The sequence below is a fragment of the Gadus morhua genome, chromosome 8 (genome assembly GCF_902167405.1).
Source record: "Gadus morhua chromosome 8, gadMor3.0, whole genome shotgun sequence".
NCBI classification, from domain to species: Eukaryota; Metazoa; Chordata; class Actinopteri; order Gadiformes; family Gadidae; genus Gadus; species Gadus morhua.
Window position 1 is genome coordinate 7,229,338 of NC_044055.1, and position 17,166 is coordinate 7,246,503.

Sequence of the window (17,166 nt, forward strand, 5' to 3'; positions counted from 1 at the left end):
CAGACGAGGGATGACGGCCGCGGGGGCGTTTATCCGGTAGCCGACATTTGGTAGTTTAGGCGTCGTGCAAAACCTCTCGCTGGCACCTCTCCACGCCGGGGCCAGGGTGGGCTGGCGGTGGCCGATTGAAGGGACCCGCGGTTAGATGAGGCCCTGGACAGGGGAGCCTGTGTCCCCGGCCGCTGTACCATGCTGCTGGTGGAGAGGCTGAGCCGCCGGCAGAGCCCCTGGCTGTGGTGGCTGTGGTCCGACCAGGTGGCCTGGTGCAGCGTCTGCGACGACTGTGAGTGTCAGTATCTGCAGCTGGAGGAACCCGGTACGTCTCAACCGCTCCCATGCATCTGCCATGAGAGGTTGACACCTTAATCTAGTAGTCGGGGAAAATAGATTTAAAAAAATGCACGTTTATTTTTATTTTTATTGTGTATATTCTAACACAGAGTATCCCAATAGGCAACCCGTTTTGCTGACTTTTATACTACATTTGTAAATATGTGACCGGCATCCCACTCAGTGGAGATGACCAGCGAGAGATCAGACGCAGGCCATGTTCACAGTTTGTGTGCGTCATGTTGTTTCGCCTTGGGACCGGCGTGCACCCTCTGGTGTCAGTGGTCGAGATGGAGTGGTGTGACTTCGGTTGTTGGACTAGATAAAAGTTTGAAAGTTGTGGACGCACCTGCGCTGTGGAATCCGAGTGGGGTTGGCGCGTGATCTCCAATTGTGCTCTGCTCACACCCCCTCTTCCTCATATGCTCTGTTTCAAGGCTTCCCAGGCTGAAAGTAGGACATTTGCTTTTAAATTTAGCTCCCAGAGCCCCCAAGGCTGTAGAGAGCAGCTCTGCACTCTTGAGCTCTTCAGGCACCGCCGTGCCAAGAGTGGGCGGTGTCGGAGAGCAGAGAACTTCCTCTCTCCCTCGCACTCTCTCCTACAGAGCATGTCAGCACAGGATCCGTCGTCCTGATGGGGGCTGCGTGATTTGTGTGGCGCCGTCGCCAGCCCTGCGGGGCCGCATGTCCAGCGCGTTATCCCTTAATAGCGCTGTGGACAGCACAGTAGCTGATTATGGGCAAAGCATCAAAACCCTGACCCAATTCACAGGGCTGGGTTGCGGTCGGCCATGCAGCTGTTGTGTCTGTGCCCTAAGCTGTGAGCCATCCGCCGTGAGCCGTGTGCCATAACGTGATGTCACGCGCCGTGTGATTCACAGACGAGCCGGCCAGCCCCAGCGTCGACCGCGAGGTCACTTCCATCCCTGCTGCGGCGGTGATATCGGTGGCCCCGGCCCAGGTCAACGCGCCACCAAGCCCGGCCACGCCATCGCCTCTCATTCGACGCCAGCTGTCACATGACCAAGGTAAGAGCTGTTTTGGAGATCGGTGGCCCGTGTGGCAGCGACCACAGGAGGGCTGAAACGGTTAGTCGATTCAACGGTTGGTCGAGTCAACAACGAGTCGGTCGACAGACTGATTGATTAATCGTGTAAGTCGCTTATCAATTACTGAGGATGAACATCTGCTGCTTATTGTTATCCATATTTGGTTCATGGATCATTGCTAAAGGAATATTTGGGTTATTCTTGGCTGCTTGCCAGATAAAGTAAGCACATTTGAGACACTTGACACTCAATACTCTTCTTGGCAATTGCTATTATTAATAAATGTTTTATATACAAAATGATTAATTGATCCATCGAGAAAATATTCATAAGATTGACAGACTGAAAATTATCATTATTACTGCAGTCCTACACCGCCCTCAATGGTACGTTGTGAGGCATACAGCTGGCTTTACTCTCCTGAAGAGAGAACTCTTTTGGCAGAAATCCAATCTCTTTCTATGATGCAACACCAAAGATCAATATACATTATCCTGCGCCCAGTTGCTGCTATGCATCTCAAGCTAGTTGTTTAATCCCTGCTCCTCAGTCTTAACCTCGCTCCGTACCGCTCGGCATGGGAAGGTCAACTGCTTATCTCCCTCCCTGGGGACCTGTGCATGCCCTCGTTGGAGGCAGTCATGCAGAATTCATATCTCCGTGTAGTGGTCTCCGCTGGCAGTCCCAGTTGTTGACTTTGCGCACAAGCCAAACACGGGACAATCCTATTAACTGGCTGACACCATAAGACACGGGCTGGATGCTCGGAACGCAAACGGCTCTGCGCATTACTTTCACTGCGTGCATTCTCATTTACCCCACGGTCATACGAACGTGTGTGTGTGTGTGTGTGTGTGTGTGTGTGTGTGTGTGTGTGTGTGTGTGTGTGTGTTTAATGTGACCTTTTTCCAGAGTCCCTCAGAAATGCCCTGCTGGAGTCCGACGCCGCCGGTAAGACGGAGCGCTCCAAGTCTTATGACGAGGGCCTGGACAACTACCGGGAAGAGCACGGACGGTGAGTGTCCCGGGGGATCTAATCACGGGATCTCATTGGTCCACACGGAAGCCGGTCTGATGTAATCTGGCGTAACCACATTTTGTTTATTTACCTCCTCCCTCCCTCCCTCCCTTCCTCCCTCTCTCTCCTCCCCTTCAGCCGCGCCTCCGGGAAACACATGCCTAGCTACCGGGGCCTGAGGAAGGTGAGTGTCTTCAGCTATGAAGGGTGGACTGATAAAGTTTATTTTTTCTGATTAGAATGCACCGTTTGGAGGTCATGGAGGTTTGGAGGTTGAATCCTAAGTTGTGTTTCCAGGAAGCGTTTCTTTGCAAAGACTCGTATTCGTTTGATGATTAGATATCTTCATCGGCTTCCTGGAACTATGTCGGTGTCCTCATGGGCTGTGTTTCACCCGTTCTGCGGGGCTTTGTTCGCGACGTCGCCTCATCCCGGCTGTGCCTTCACTTGCAGACTCTGGACGGCCACAAGTCCGACGACTCGAGCTCGCGGCGGGACTCCTCGTCCGACATCTTCCCCGACTCTTCCAAAGAAGGCTGGCTCAACCTGCGGCAGCTGCTCACGGATAAAAGCAAGGTGCGTTCACGGCCTCGCCGACCACCGCGCCACCGACGCATAAAAGCCTCATCAACCCGTCCTCCACACACCCCCGTCCGGGGAGTAACCCTCCCTTCTCTCACCCGTCCACCACACCACACCGACTCCAGACACCTCCGTCCGGGGAGTAACCCTCCCTTCTCTCTCCCTGCGTCGGCATAGCGCGTCGGGGGCGGGATGAAGTCGTGGAAGCAGACGTACGGCGTGCTGCGCGGCCACTCCCTCACGCTGTACAAGGACAAGAAGGAGGGGCTGTCCCACGCCTCCTCGCAGTCGGACGAGGACCTGCAGCCCATCTGCGTCAAGGCCTGCCTGATCGACATCTCCTACAGCGACACCAAGCGCAAGAACGTGCTGCGGCTCACCACGTCGGACTGCGAGTACCTCTTCCAGGCGGAGGGCCGCGACGACATGCTCTCTTGGATCCGGGTCATCCAGGAGAGCAGCAACCTGGACCAAGAGGTGGGGTTCTGGCGGGGGGTGCACTGACTAGACCGTATCACGACCGTGCGAACTTCGATCAGGGGACATTGTCTTTAACTCTTTGTTCCCCGGGTCACTGTTGGCCACGTTGGTTTGGATTTGGTCTACACGATTTAATTCCCTCATACCAGACCTACCCAGTGTTTCGATATACCAATTTGGTTTGTTTTTATTGACTGATGGTTTACATAGCCTGTTAGACCAGAACGCAGCATGAGTCGATTACCCTGTGACTCGTATTGCTTCACGCCTGCCACATTGTCGACTTGTCTGATTGATCACACTGCAACGTTTCAGAACACGTCTTTCACAAGCCAGGACCTGATCAGCAGAAAGATCAAGGAATACAACACCATGATGAGGTACGGAGAAGCCGCCGCCGCCCCCTAGTGTCCAGCCCCAGCACTGCACCTCCACACTGACAGACCCCCACTGTGTTCCTCTGATTGACGTTTGATTGACACCTGTTGCAGCGCACCCAGCAGCCGATCGGAGCCCTCCCCCAAGGCGTCCCGCCAGTCCCTCAGCCTCAAGCAGGCCTTCCTGGGCCCCAAGGGAGAGGGCAAGGGCCACAGCCCCCACTCCCCCAAAACAGGGGACGACAGAAGATCTGCTAGGGGTAAGGGGCACGCTGTCACACCTGGTATTGTAGAGAGGGAGAGAGGGGGGTCCTCTGAGCGGACTAACTCGGGTCGTGTGTTCCCCCGCCACTCCAGATGACTCCAGCCCTCCGCGGGACCGGGCCAGCTGGAAGATGGGCATCCCGGGCCTCATGAGGAAGCCCTTCGAGAAGAAGCCGCCCGCCGGCGCCTCGTTCGGGGTGCGGCTGGACGACTGCCCCCCCGCCATCTCCAACAGGGTGAGGGAGCGGTCGCGACGTTACGATCGTTAACGGGGGGGCGAGTGCTGGTTTGTTTTTGTTTTATGTGGAAAAAAATCGCATACATCTGCACTTTGTGTGTTTCCGCGGTAGCAGCCTCTAGTGGCCTGAGTCGGAGCTACGCTTATAGCTGTATCGTTTTCAGGTGGTTGCTGTTTTCTGAGGTTTTCCCTCGGCGGGGGTTTAAGTGGACCACAATAAAACGATTTACAGAGTCATATTCCCGCGATGGATTGTACTTCCTAATGGAGTAAATCGTTTTGTTTGTTTTTCCTAAGTGAATGTGGAATGCATCCAACTCCTGAGAGAACCACTCCACAGCTGCAGTGTTGGTTAACCTCTTGATGTCCCCATCCATTGACCTTGCTGTGTGTGTGTGTGTGTGTGTGTGTGTAGTTTGTGCCCCTGATCGTGGAGGTGTGCTGTAAGGTGGTGGAGGAGCGGGGCCTAGAGTACACGGGGATCTACAGGGTCCCCGGGAACAACGCTGCCATCTCCAACATGCAGGAGGAGCTCAACAGCAAGGGCATGAACGACATCGATGTTGAGGAGGACGTGAGTTCACACATGCACAGCGCACGCACATGTATGCATGCAGGCACACACACTCACAAACGTGCGACCGCATCAGTGTCCCATTTAGTCAGAAATATTATGGACAATATTGTAGTCTTCAAAATACACAGTATTTTCTTCTCACTCTTCTTTCTCTTATTTTTTTCTTTCTTCATTTTAGAAATGGCGGGACCTCAATGTTATCAGTAGTCTGCTGAAATCCTTCTTCCGGAAACTTCCAGAACCTCTGTTTACAAATGGTGGGGCGCTGTCGATTCTCGGAAAACATTGACAATCGACCATTTAACCAACATAACGTCATCTTATTGGTGATTTGCCGGTGCGTCTGTATGTGAACCTGACCCATTTCTACTTATTCTTCCCTCAACCCGTAACAGAAAAATATGCAGACTTCATCGAGGCGAACCGAGCGGAAGAAGCGGTGGAGCGGTTAAAAGAGCTGAAGAGGCTGGTAGGTGGACCAGAACCGGCAGCAGCCCCCCTCATTACCTCGCGCTCCCCCTAAAGGACTAACACCGGCTCCCCTCTCTCCAGATCTACGAGCTGCCCGAGCACCACTACGAGACTCTCAAGTATCTCCTCCTCCACCTCAAGAAGGTCGCGGAAAACTGTGAGACCAACAAGGTAGGAACGGTGTCGTCACTGCCCCGGGGTTGGCTGACAAACCGCACGGTTTCTAGTTCCATCCCCGGCGCCTACTAGCCGAGTGTCGAGGGGTCCCTGAGCAAGGCAATCTAACCCCAACTGCTCCCGACGAGCTGGCTGTCGCCTTGCATGGCTGCCACCGCCGTCGATGTGTGAATGTGTGCATGAACGGGTTTATGTAAGGCAATGTTGTAAAGCCCTTCTGGCGGCCACTGGTTATACAAAATGCAGTCAATTTACCATTTACCGTGCCCACCGCTACTACTACTCTGGCGCTGGGACAAAACGTTCAGTTAAAAGGAGACATGGCTAAGGTTTACGTATCCCCACATCTAAACACTGTCTCTGAACCCCCCTGTGGTTACCCCCCCCGTCCAGATGGAGCCCCGTAACCTGGCCATCGTGTTCGGGCCCACGTTGGTGCGCACCTCGGAGGACAACATGACCAACATGGTGAACCACATGCCCGACCAGTGTAAGATCGTGGAGAACCTCATCCAGCAGTGCGACTGGTTCTTCAGCCAGGAGGCCACGGATGAACCGGATGTACGTATGCCCCGCCGCTCCCCCACGAGTCGAGACCAGCGGTCAAACCTCATGCACGGACGACGCACTTGGCGTCGCCGATCGGTTCAAAGTCGTGCTTTTGTGTTGAATGACATCGCTCGGCACCAGTACGAGCCAATGAGAACTTGAGTTGCATCCACAACCAAAGTTTCTTTTTAGTGTTTTGTTCACTTGAGCGGTCCTTCCTTCACCACATACCACCTTCTCCGAGGTGCTCTCCGCATGCCCTCCTTGTATTAAGTCGTTCCGTGTGTTCCGCCTTAGACCTCGGCGGACCAGGAGAGCACGGTGCAGTCCCAGCCCGTGCCCAACATCGACCACCTGCTGTCCAACATCGGCCGTACGGCGGCCTCGCCCGGGGAGGTCTCAGGTACGTCCCCCACCCCCAGGGCGTGGCTCTGGAGCGATGAGCGTAGAGACATTACACCCCAGCCAGACATGCATTAACCTCGCAGTTCTATAGACATGCTTTTTTGTTTTTCATGAATGTGTGCTTGCTAATAATAATAATAATAATAATGATGATAATGTTAGTGAGCTGCTGTCATGTTCTTAACATGCATTTGAGACTGGCTGTTTGCTTCGATCACGGGCAGTGTTTTCCTAATGAATTAGTTGCACCATTTGGAACAATTGATCAAATTAATTTGCAGTACGTCAGGCATACGATTCTTCTTTTTGATTTGACTTCAATTTGTTGATTTTGATTTATTATTTGGTACTTTATTTATTTGTTTTCCCCACCACCCTTCATATTTCTGTTCCATTCCTGGCTCCAGACTACTCTTCCTCTTGTCTTAGCCTATACTTTTCCTTGCGTTGAGAAAAAAAGACGACTCTGTTTCTTTCAGTTCTTTTCTTCCCCTCCTCCTCCACCACACATAAACCCGGCATGTTCTTCCCCCCCAAAAAGACACACAAAAGACGAACCAAACAGTGCAAAGACCCAAAGCCACACAGAGCGGCCGTTGTTGTCCTAACCCATTCTGACCTGTTCCCCCCTCTGTGTCCAGTGTGTTGTTTCTCTCCCCTGTCCCTGTCCAGCACTCACTCCCTCACCCACTGTTGCCACAGGCCAAGTGGGCGGAGTCTATCACTCGCTGATGTCACTGCTGGACTCTGTAATGTCCGCCGTGGACAGCTGGGACTGTAGGAAGAAGGACGAGTGTTGTGCCCAGTGTAGCTGCCTAATCTGCCGATCGCCGCGGCGGCTGTTGTAAAAATTGGGATGGCAGGAGCGCAGAAAAGAAAGATGCGCAAAAAAAAAAAAAACGAAAGAAAGAGAAGTCGATGTTTGTCATATATCTCTCTATATCTATATATACATATATTTTTGTTCCTGTGGTGTGCACGCTGTGTTTTTTCTATTACCAACCGCCGTGAACGGAGGCGATACAGAGCGATGCTGCTGCACTTTGTCTGAAAGCCCTTCTGCTGTCTCTTGTTGTCTCTAAAGCTGATCGCAAGGACGAGTAGCATGGTATGATGATCCCCTGGCTCTCGCCCCCGGTCACGTGACCTACTCTGTGATGGTTGTCTGGGAGACGGGGGAGGGATGGGGGGGGCGAGTCTACTGTCCAGTACACATGTGCTTGCTTACACACACAAAGACACACACACACACACACACAGACACACTCTCATGGAGGACATCAGGGACTGAATGGCTCACTGGCGCGTGAGAACAAAACACTTTAGTCTCACACTTTAGTCTGCTCGGTGGCCACGCGTTGACGTAACGCAGACATAGCTGTCGGTAGATATAGTGACCGCAGGCTGGCTGTTGTGTCCTCAGTTGGCGTTTTTTTTTCTTTTGTTGTTGTGTTCCGTCTGCTTGTTTGGTGTTTGTGGCATCTTTATAAATATATAAACTGAGATATGGATTGAACCATTCGTCAGGATGCTGGGGTCCGACCCCAAACATCCGCGGCCACATCCCCACACACCCCGCCAACTGTGACAGGATCAGTGTTTACCATCACCCCCGTCCTCCCGTCTAAACCGCTAAAGACTCCCAACAGAGTTTAGTCTGCTTCCTGTTTTTGACGACTGCTGCTGGTTTTGCGTCTTTGTTTTATCATTTGGATTGGGCGGATATTATTGCACTATATTGTTTGCTCCCGGTGCTTGGCATACAGCATGGTTTCAACGCTCTCTCCTGGCGTTTGAGGATCTTTGAGTTCCTCGCTGCGTCGACCCTTTTGCTTTGCCCTTTTTGTACGTGGCTTCAGGACTCGTGGTTTAAACGTCAGCTAGAGAGAACGTCCACCACCTAACGAGCCCCGTTAGGAACCGACCGCTAGTGCGACCGGACACTCCTGTGTCCCCGTCATTGCACCACATGACGCACCCAAACATCCACCTCGACCCCCCCCCCCCCGGCCCGTTGAGAAGGACCCGTCAGGGATTGGGTCTTCGTTTGGTGGGGTCGCTACACGCAACGCTCCCATCCCACGTGTTTGTCCGTGATGTTTCGTCTTGTTCCATGGGAACGCGGAGCATGAGCTGATCCGTCTGCCGCGTCCGCTGTCGGGCGTCCTCTCTTCGTCCTCCCATCACTTCTTCTTCCTGCTCCTCTGCCACCGAGTTGCAGTTCACCACACCGCCCGTCTGACCACCCCCTCCTCCTCCTCCTCCTCCTCCTTCACCGCCACCATCGGCTGGTCTATACAACGTGTTGTCCTGCTTCCAGCTGCCTCCATCATCACTGTGTGTGTCTGTGTGTGTGTGTGTTCTGCAACCTTTCCATCTGCCTCTTAACTCACGCCTCTTTCTGCTCTTCTTCCTCCTCAACACCATTTCCCCCCGTTCCCCCAGGCGGAGGAGTGTTCACTGACTGCTCTCTCGTCTCTTTACACACAGATTCAGCATGCAGTGACTCCTCCAGATCCAAGGTAGGCACTGTTGTACACTTAATACCCCAAGGTTTAGTATTGCTCTGTCTCTGGTTGGTTCTGGGGTTGTTGCCGCCATGCCATGTGCAGGGGCCATTTTCCACACCATTTTCGTCTAAGATTAAGAGATCGGGTTTTTATTAGGCTTCATCCAATCTGTAAGCTTGAATAAAGTTTGAATGAAGTTAGTATGTCACGGATATAAGATGTACTCCCCTATCCGATGGAAGTCCCCCTCTCCGGGTAGGCTACATACCATCCAGAACCATCCCTGGCTGTGTGTCTTAAATTATTTGTCTCACAGTGGGTGTGTCTCACATTGTGTGTTTGTGTGTCTTACATTGTGTGTCTGTCTGTGTGTCTTACATTGTCTGGTCTATCATTGTGTGTGTGTCTTTGTGTGTGTGCGTGTGTTTCACCTTGTGTGTGCGTCTTTGAGTGTGTGTCTCACTTTGTGTGCGTCTTACAATGTGTGTGTGTCTCACTTTGTGTGCGTGTGTCTTATATTGTGTGTGTTTGTGTGTGTCTTACATTGTGTGTGTGTCTCACATTGTGTGTGTGTGTGTGTGTGTGTGTGTCTCACATTGTGTGTGTGTGTGTGTCTCACATTGTGTGTGTGTGTGTCTTACATTGTGTGTATGTGTCCCACATTGAGTGTGTGTCTTTGTGGGTGTCTTTCATTGTGTGTGTCTCACATTGTGTGTGTGTGTGTGCAGGGCCTGTGGGGCCCCGGGAAGGACCAGTGTAGCAGGGAGATGCTGCGCTCCTCCTTCTTCGTCAGCCGCAAGCGCAAGAAGCCCAAGACCCAGCCCAGCAGCTCCGATGACGACCTGGACGCCGCCTACCCCAAGAAGGAGCTCCCGCCCTCCCCCTGGTCCCCCGGGGGCCCGGCGGGGGAGGCGGAGGGGCCCCGCGGGACGGACCTCGTCGACGACGCCGCGGACGGGCGGGGCGGCGGCGGCGGCGGCTCCCCGGAGGGGCGGGGGGACGCGGTCGACGGCAAAGACTCGCGCTCCAGCAGCCTGCTGTCGCAGCCGTCCCCCCCGCCGTCCCCCCGGCACGCCTCACCCTCCCCCCCGCCCCGCGCCACCCCCTCCCCCTACGCCTCCCCCCCGCACTCCCCCGCCCTGGGCTACCCCACCAAGGCGCCGTCCCTCTACGACGACGCCGTGTCGGACCTGGGCACCATGAACAGCACCAGCTCCCAGGCCTCGGGCCCCCCCCGGGCCAGGCGCGGCCGGGCCCCGGGGCCCCAGCCCCCGGAGGCGGCGGAGGTGTGCTCCATCACGTCGGACTACTCCACCACCTCCTCCATGACCTTCCTGACGGGGGCGGAGCTCTGCGCCCTCGGCCCCGAGGCGCGCTCGGTGTCGGGGAGCCGCGGCGGCGGCGGCGGCGAGGACGACGCCGATGACGAACGCAGCGAGCTCATCAGCGAGGGGCGGGCCATGGAGACGGACAGCGAGTGCGACCTGTCCGTGTTCACGAGCGGGAAGGAGGAGCCGGCGGCGGAGGAGGCGGGCCCCGCTGCCGCCCAGGGGGCCCCCGAGGCGATGCGGCCCCTGCCCTTCCACCGGCTGATCGAGTGCGACACGCTGTCCCGCAAGAAGGCGTCGGCGGCGCGGCAGAAGACGGACAGCGAGTCGTCGCTGGACGCGGCGGGCGAGCCGGGCCGGCTCTCGCGCGTGGCGGCGGCGGCCGGCCGCTCCACGGGCAGCCTCAGCTCCTCGTCGCGCAGCGAGTCGGAGAAGGCGGAGCCGCCGGCGTGGCGGCTGAAGATCACGGAGCGCCTCAAGTGCCGCCTGCGCACGTCGGTGGACGACATGTTCGGCGTGGGCGGCCAGCGCGCGGCGGAGGGGGGCCGCGCCAAGAAGAAGAACATCCGCCGGCGCCACACCATGGGCGGCCAGCGGGACTTTGGCGAGCTGTCGGTGCTCGGCGAGTGGCAGCAGGCGGGCTCGCGCGCCGAGCTGTCGGCCGTGGACCGCCTGCGGCCCAAGTGCAGCTCGCAGGACTTCTCCATCCGCGACTGGATCGCCCGCGAGCGCCACCGCACCAGCAACCCCGAGGTCAGCCTGGACCTGGGGGAGGCCCCGGCGCTGGGCCCGGGCCCCGCCTCCGCCTCGGAGCTCCTCCCCCAGCGCCGGGAGGCCGCGCCCGGCAAGAGCCTGAGCCTGTCGGCCACGGCGCACCCCCACAAACTGTCGGGCGCCCAGGTGGTCCAGTCGCGCTTCTATCAGTGCCTGTGAGGGGGGGGAGGCCCCGCCCTGTGGTGGGCGGGCCCCTCTAGGGCCCCGTCGGTGTGTGTGTGTGTGTGTGAATACGTCGCTGAGGCGTGTCGTCTTGGATCTTATTAATGTCCGTGAACGAGCATGTTGTACTGAACACGTGTCGGCCCTTGTGTGGCCTTGTGTCCGTGAGGGTGGTGCGTGTTTGTCAGTGTTTGTGTGTGTGTGTGTGTGTGTGTGTGCGCTTGTGAATAATGATATCCGCGCACACAGGGATTGTGGATCTGTTTCATTGTCTGGCATGGGAGAAGATGTGGTTTCATATATAAAAAAGAAAATGCTATTTTTTTTTTTCCCAATGACAAGTGACTGTGGGATGTGGAGGGTGAAAGGCCCCCGCCTTCGGCTCCAGGTCCCCGTTATGCTGATCTGACGGCCACCCCCCCCCCCCCCCCCCCCCCCGGGAGCCCGTCGTGTATTGAGAGAGTCTGGACGGTGATGTTGAAGATGGGCTTGTGGGAAGGGTCCTTTTTAGTGAGGTTTGATGAATAGGGCGCTAGGAAGTAGGTAGCTGTAGGAAAGGAAAGTAAAACATAGGACTGGAATCTAGCGTTGCAGAGAGAGCGCATCTATTTTTAGTGGAGCAGGAAAGCGATGGTTGGAGTCGGTGAGTCGTGGGTGTACCAAATGAAGAATGTACAGACGTGCTTGCTGTAACGCTGACTAAAAGCTTTAGTTGCTTGTATTTTTAAAGTGTACATATCATTTTTTTATGAATTAATTGTTCTTTCTTTCTTTACTTGAAGTGTATTTTTAGTTTTTGGTACGGGGGCTACACAGGCTCCAAATGAGGACCCCCCCCCCCCCCCCCTGCCTCGCGGTACAAGATGACGGGAGACACTGGACATGGGAAATACTGTTTTTAAATCCACCCTCTTTCATCTCTCAACCCTACAACCCTCCCAGAGCCGCGAACAACGCCTCTGATAGCAACGTGGTCCGCTTTGGGTGACGAGTCGGTGCGCCCGTGAATTCGCACGCTCGTCTGCCCCCTTGTGGCCGTAGTTAACAACCGATCGGAGAGGAAGGAAACGCCGAAACCATGAATAATCAAAAGAGAAAGAGGGCATGGATTTCAGAGCGATAGGAAGTGCCTCTCGATGAAATGTTAAGAGTGCCATGGGGTATTCTGTTGGGATACCTTTTTAAAGATGTGAACTGTGAATGATTTGTATTGTGGACACACACACACACACACACACACACACACACACACACACACACACACACACACACACACACACACACACACACACACACACACACACACACACAAAACAGGTGATTTAACTCAATGCCGAGCTTCCATTCCTGAGGCATTCCACTCTGGTCTTAACATGTTTTATACTCGATTTTATTTTGTTTTTCCATTTTTGGGATTTTAACAGAACTTGAATTTTAAATATTTGTGTAAAAAATAAGTAAGTTAATTGTGTATATAAATGCAATGTTTTAGCTGCTTTTCTCTTCATTTCCATAGATTTTTTTTTTGCGGGATTCTCGTTAAGTATACAGTATTGCCAGGTGTGGCTGGGCAGTCATAAAAAGGTACTGGAGGGCCCGGCCGACATGCATTGGGCTCTCCTGAGCTGGACCATTTGTAACCAATCTGTGGGCCTCCCCCGTAGGGAGGAAGCGAGGAGGGACAAAGCCTTCGAAAACACTGGAAATAAACCTTGTCAATGGCACACGCGTCTCTGGTTCTTTATTGAGATGAGGCGCAGTTTGATCGTGACGCACCTAAACTGGAACCGTGGTTCTTGTTTGCTCCTGAGCGCCACAAGCGACCCAAACGATAAACGGAACTTTCCCGAGCAGTTCTGATGCGATACGTTCAGACAATCGGGGTCGGTCACTTTTAAAAATGCTTTATGTACAAGTTGCGCAATCACACACAACAAAGACTTGAAACAATAAGATTTTATACAATTTGTACAACAGCTGACTAGAAACTCACTGACGTTACTAACGTGTGACGTTGGGAGCGGGTTAAGTCTGAACACGGATCGAATGAATCGATTAACAAAATAGATAACGAGCCACTGGGGAGGTACCTCCAATGTTAAAGGACCGCTCTCGGATCAGATATTGATCGGCCTTTTTGTCTGGGAGGGAGTCAAGCAAATCTTCTTGAAATGTTCTACGAACAAACCACGCTTCAGACAGGTTTGCCAGATTAGGCGGGAAATCTGTCCCAATCTGGCAACACTGCCCACTGAGCTAATTGATGTACAATAATTAAATGTGTGAGTTGTCTTAACTTATGTGAATGTGCACCTCAATGGAGACCATTCGTATTTTTGAGGAAATTGTGGGTTCTTTATAATGAGCACACCCACATTAAGGCACAGTGACTAAAGTAACACCACAGATCAATCAAAACATCAGGACAGGAAAACATTTGATCGGTTTTCTTGGACACATTTTCGATTCGGAGCAACATGACGCGTCATCCCCTCATTTTGGTTAGCGGTACAAGTTCATGTCGCCAGACGACATCTGTGCATAGCCAAAACACGACTGTAGGACAACACATTTCCACACAAAGAATCACGTACCAGAAGCCATAAACACAATAATCAGAAGGGTTGTGAGTCAACAGATGCTGTCAGATTCTTAACGAGTCCGATCTAAAAGATGAAGTCGAGGATGAGAATCTTCACATGGGGATACGTTGTGCTGTAAAGCATTCTTCTTGGTGTGCGTAGTAGTGTGTCTGTGAGAGGGGGACGCAAAAGGCCTCAGACAAGATTGTGTTGTTCCTCTACTCGGCCACCAGGGGGAGCGCAAGAAGAGGCTCCTCCAACACTAAAGTCCATGACAGAAAAATTACCTATGGGATCTATTGCTATTCAACCCATGGGGCGTGAACAGCTGTACAGACTGGTCCCTTGTCAGCCCATGGAGGAGGAGGAGGAGAAGGAGGAAGAAGATCAGGGCGCTTTTTTTGCACATGCATGTACTGCGCCTCAAAAGTACAGCTACAAACCACAAGGGGGCAGCAAGTGGAGTGACGGATTTAAAAAGGGAGAAAGAGGAGATCGGTTGCATATTGTGCTATAGTAGGTGACCGTCGTGCCATGACGGCAGAGAGCGGGGCAGGGTTTAGTCGTCGTCTTCTTCCTCTTCTTCGTCGTCTTCAGACTGTATGTCTGGCAGCCGGAAGCATTCCTCGTAGAAGTTGACCAGCGTCTGGCCCAGGTGCCGCCGTGTCCCTGCACTGTGCAGGAAGTGGCCCTCGTCTGGGTAGATCTGCATGGAGGTCCACGACCACACAGAGCGAATGTGAGGGAAGGAACACATAGCCGTGCACACGTTTTACGCTTAGTAATAATAATAATACATTAGACTTCAGAAACGTTTTTCTAAATACTCAGACGAATAAGAACGTATATCAAATATAAAGTAAAAGTAAAAAGTTAGGTAATTAAAACTTCAGGAATAGATAAAAGGATGACGGGTAGAGAAGGGTAGGAGGTTATTTTGTGAAAGCAATCTTAGAAAAGCTGGGTTTTGAGGGGCTGTTTTAATTAACACACACACACACACACACACACACACACGCATTCATTTCACTGTCTTAAAGCAGCGACTCCCAAACTCTTGTATTCGCCTTAAGAAACACATTTAAATAAAAGGTGTTCCGACATCGATTAAAGCAATGGAGAACTATTGAATAATCCTTGGCTACGGTTTGAAAAGTTGACACCTCATTATGAGCCACCTTCATTATTTTAATGAAAGACCTGACAGCCTGTTGTGAAGGCATCACACATCCATAACGAGTGATATCACAGACATTACGCTCGGTGGGCGCCACAAGCAGCCTACCTGTAGGCTGTAATTGCTCTTCTGGCTGATTAAATGGCTGATGAATTTCGCCGAGTGCTGGAAGTGCACCTTTTCTGTGTGGTGCGACAGAGACAGACAACACATTAGTGGGTGTGTTACAAGTAAACACACACACACCCACACACACACACACACTCTAAAACGTTGATTTCCTGTATAATCCCCCCCCCTTCCAAGCCGCCAGCTCAGTGAGGTAAAGGGTAGTTACCATCTGCCGTGGGGTGGATTATCAAGTACTGCTTGTCCTGGAGTTGGTGGGTCTGCACTGCCAGATTAGACATCTAAGGGAAACAGAAAGTGCTGCTCACACTGCACTTTATCAAAGGATGCAGAGTATCAAGACCTGAGGCTTCTGTTCTCCTCTATGTTTGACAGGCTTTCAGGCGCTTGTTGGAGAGGATACCTGATATACGCGAGGCTCCGTCTTCGGCGAGCCCAGGTAGCGTTCCGAAAACGCTGAGGCTGTGGTTTGGAGAAGAAGGGGAAAAGGTTAATCGAATGTGTTTCTGAAGCATCATCATATTGTCTTGTGTAATGCCAGGAATCAGACAAATGATTACTAGACGAAGATGAGTGAAGGCAGAGAGAGGATACGGTTACAGGCAGGTGGACAGACGGACAGTGTAATGGGGCCAAGGGCAATGGTACAGACAGGTGTATAGACAATCAATGTATTTTTCATCCATCAACATCTGGTCATAATGCCAGGAATCAGACAGTACTGGACAAAGATGGGAGAGAAGGTAATGGTACAGACAGGTGTACAGACAGACAGTGTGACGGAAAAGAGGGTAGAGCTACAGACAGACCGTATAGCTCAAAGTCTGTGATGGGGGAGACGGCAACGCCACACTTGAGCTGTATTTCCTCCGAGCTCAGCAGCACGGTGGCCAGGTACCCTCCATACACCTGAGGACAGAGAGGGGGGGGGGGGGGGGGGGGGGGGGGCACACACCTGGTGACACCTGGGCTGGTTTATAGGAGGCACGCTTGTGTCTAGCCAAGAAGACGTTTTACCTCATTTCTCTGGTTTGGATGTGTTGTATTTATAACATCCATTAATATTCATAACTGAGAGATATATAGGCACAGACAGACGGTAAGACAGAATGCAGGAGACAACGTTGCACTCTTTCCCTTACCTTTCCGAACACGCCCATCCTGGTCTTATCGATGTAGGGCTCATTGGATATGAGTCTGGAACCACAGGGGTAAAAACAGACATATTTGTCAGAAGAAAGAGGAACAATATATCGCTGTCGGTACAGAAAAGATGTTCATAAAACCAAGTGCCAATACCTCCCAATCGCTAGGTTAGCCCATTCCTCGTGTATAACAACGATAGCTAGGATAAGATGCTACACAATGCTGGACTTTCTTCATGGTTAACCGGCCAGCACCCCATCATCAATTTAATATGTTTGGCCTGTATGTATGTATGTCGATTATGGCACCCACTGCACTTCTGATCATCCATGGAAGGAGGGATCCCCCACTCTGAAGGAGGGATCCCCCACTCTGAAGGAGGGATCCCCCACTCTGCATTCCTCCTTAAGATTTCTTCCTTGCTGATTAAGGGAGTTTTTTCTTGCCCTTTTGGGGGCTTGGGCCAGGGGGGTGTCATAAATATTTGGCCTGTTAAGCCCTTTGAGACTATAATGGTGATTAGCGGTGATTATGGGCTATACAAATAAAATTGAATTGAACTGAGTTGTTGCTGAGTACTATATTTGAGTGCCAGGACATACTACATATACAATAAGTATGCTCACTCTAAGTATGCTCACTCTAAGTATGCTCACTCTAAGTATGCTCACTGTCGGCCTCTGTCGGCCTCACACACACCCCAACCCCTCACCCTCATAAAACAGGCCCGCTCGCTGGCGGTTCGACCTTTGCCCCCTGCCCCCTGCCCCCTGACCCCTGACCTGAGGGCCTCCAGCTGGTCCTGCTCCTCCAGCCGACCCAGTTTCCTGCGGACGCTGTG

General features: G+C 52.8%; 2 protein-coding genes across 10 annotated transcripts in view; one reads left to right on the top strand and one right to left on the bottom strand.

Annotated features, from left to right (window-relative positions):
• arhgap21b (Rho GTPase activating protein 21b) overlaps nt 1-13,015 on the top strand; it is a 32,995-nt gene extending 19,980 nt beyond the window's left edge. For all 5 annotated transcript variants that reach the window (XM_030363593.1, XM_030363595.1, XM_030363594.1 and 2 more), the window contains 16 exons: nt 1,212-1,358; nt 2,292-2,394; nt 2,536-2,581; nt 2,851-2,973; nt 3,157-3,456; nt 3,775-3,839; nt 3,951-4,096; nt 4,194-4,336; nt 4,754-4,912; nt 5,094-5,172; nt 5,311-5,384; nt 5,468-5,557; nt 5,957-6,124; nt 6,410-6,515; nt 9,008-9,039; nt 9,756-13,015. In XM_030363593.1, the coding sequence (XP_030219453.1) occupies nt 1,212-1,358; nt 2,292-2,394; nt 2,536-2,581; nt 2,851-2,973; nt 3,157-3,456; nt 3,775-3,839; nt 3,951-4,096; nt 4,194-4,336; nt 4,754-4,912; nt 5,094-5,172; nt 5,311-5,384; nt 5,468-5,557; nt 5,957-6,124; nt 6,410-6,515; nt 9,008-9,039; nt 9,756-11,288 (3,314 nt within the window). In that variant the 3' untranslated portion in view covers nt 11,289-13,015. The remainder of the gene's footprint in view (nt 1-1,211; nt 1,359-2,291; nt 2,395-2,535; nt 2,582-2,850; nt 2,974-3,156; nt 3,457-3,774; nt 3,840-3,950; nt 4,097-4,193; nt 4,337-4,753; nt 4,913-5,093; nt 5,173-5,310; nt 5,385-5,467; nt 5,558-5,956; nt 6,125-6,409; nt 6,516-9,007; nt 9,040-9,755) is intronic.
• A 2-nt stretch (nt 13,016-13,017) lies between these two features.
• The window catches only part of LOC115548769 (dipeptidyl aminopeptidase-like protein 6), an 80,799-nt gene continuing 76,650 nt past the window's right edge, over nt 13,018-17,166 (bottom strand). For all 5 annotated transcript variants that reach the window (XM_030363599.1, XM_030363598.1, XM_030363602.1 and 2 more), the window contains exons 20-26: nt 17,108-17,166; nt 16,322-16,376; nt 15,989-16,088; nt 15,583-15,641; nt 15,388-15,460; nt 15,159-15,232; nt 13,018-14,579 (exon numbers count right to left, since the gene is read on the bottom strand). The exon at nt 17,108-17,166 is cut by the window's right edge and continues 136 nt beyond it. In XM_030363599.1, the coding sequence (XP_030219459.1) occupies nt 14,433-14,579; nt 15,159-15,232; nt 15,388-15,460; nt 15,583-15,641; nt 15,989-16,088; nt 16,322-16,376; nt 17,108-17,166 (567 nt within the window). In that variant the 3' untranslated portion in view covers nt 13,018-14,432. The remainder of the gene's footprint in view (nt 14,580-15,158; nt 15,233-15,387; nt 15,461-15,582; nt 15,642-15,988; nt 16,089-16,321; nt 16,377-17,107) is intronic.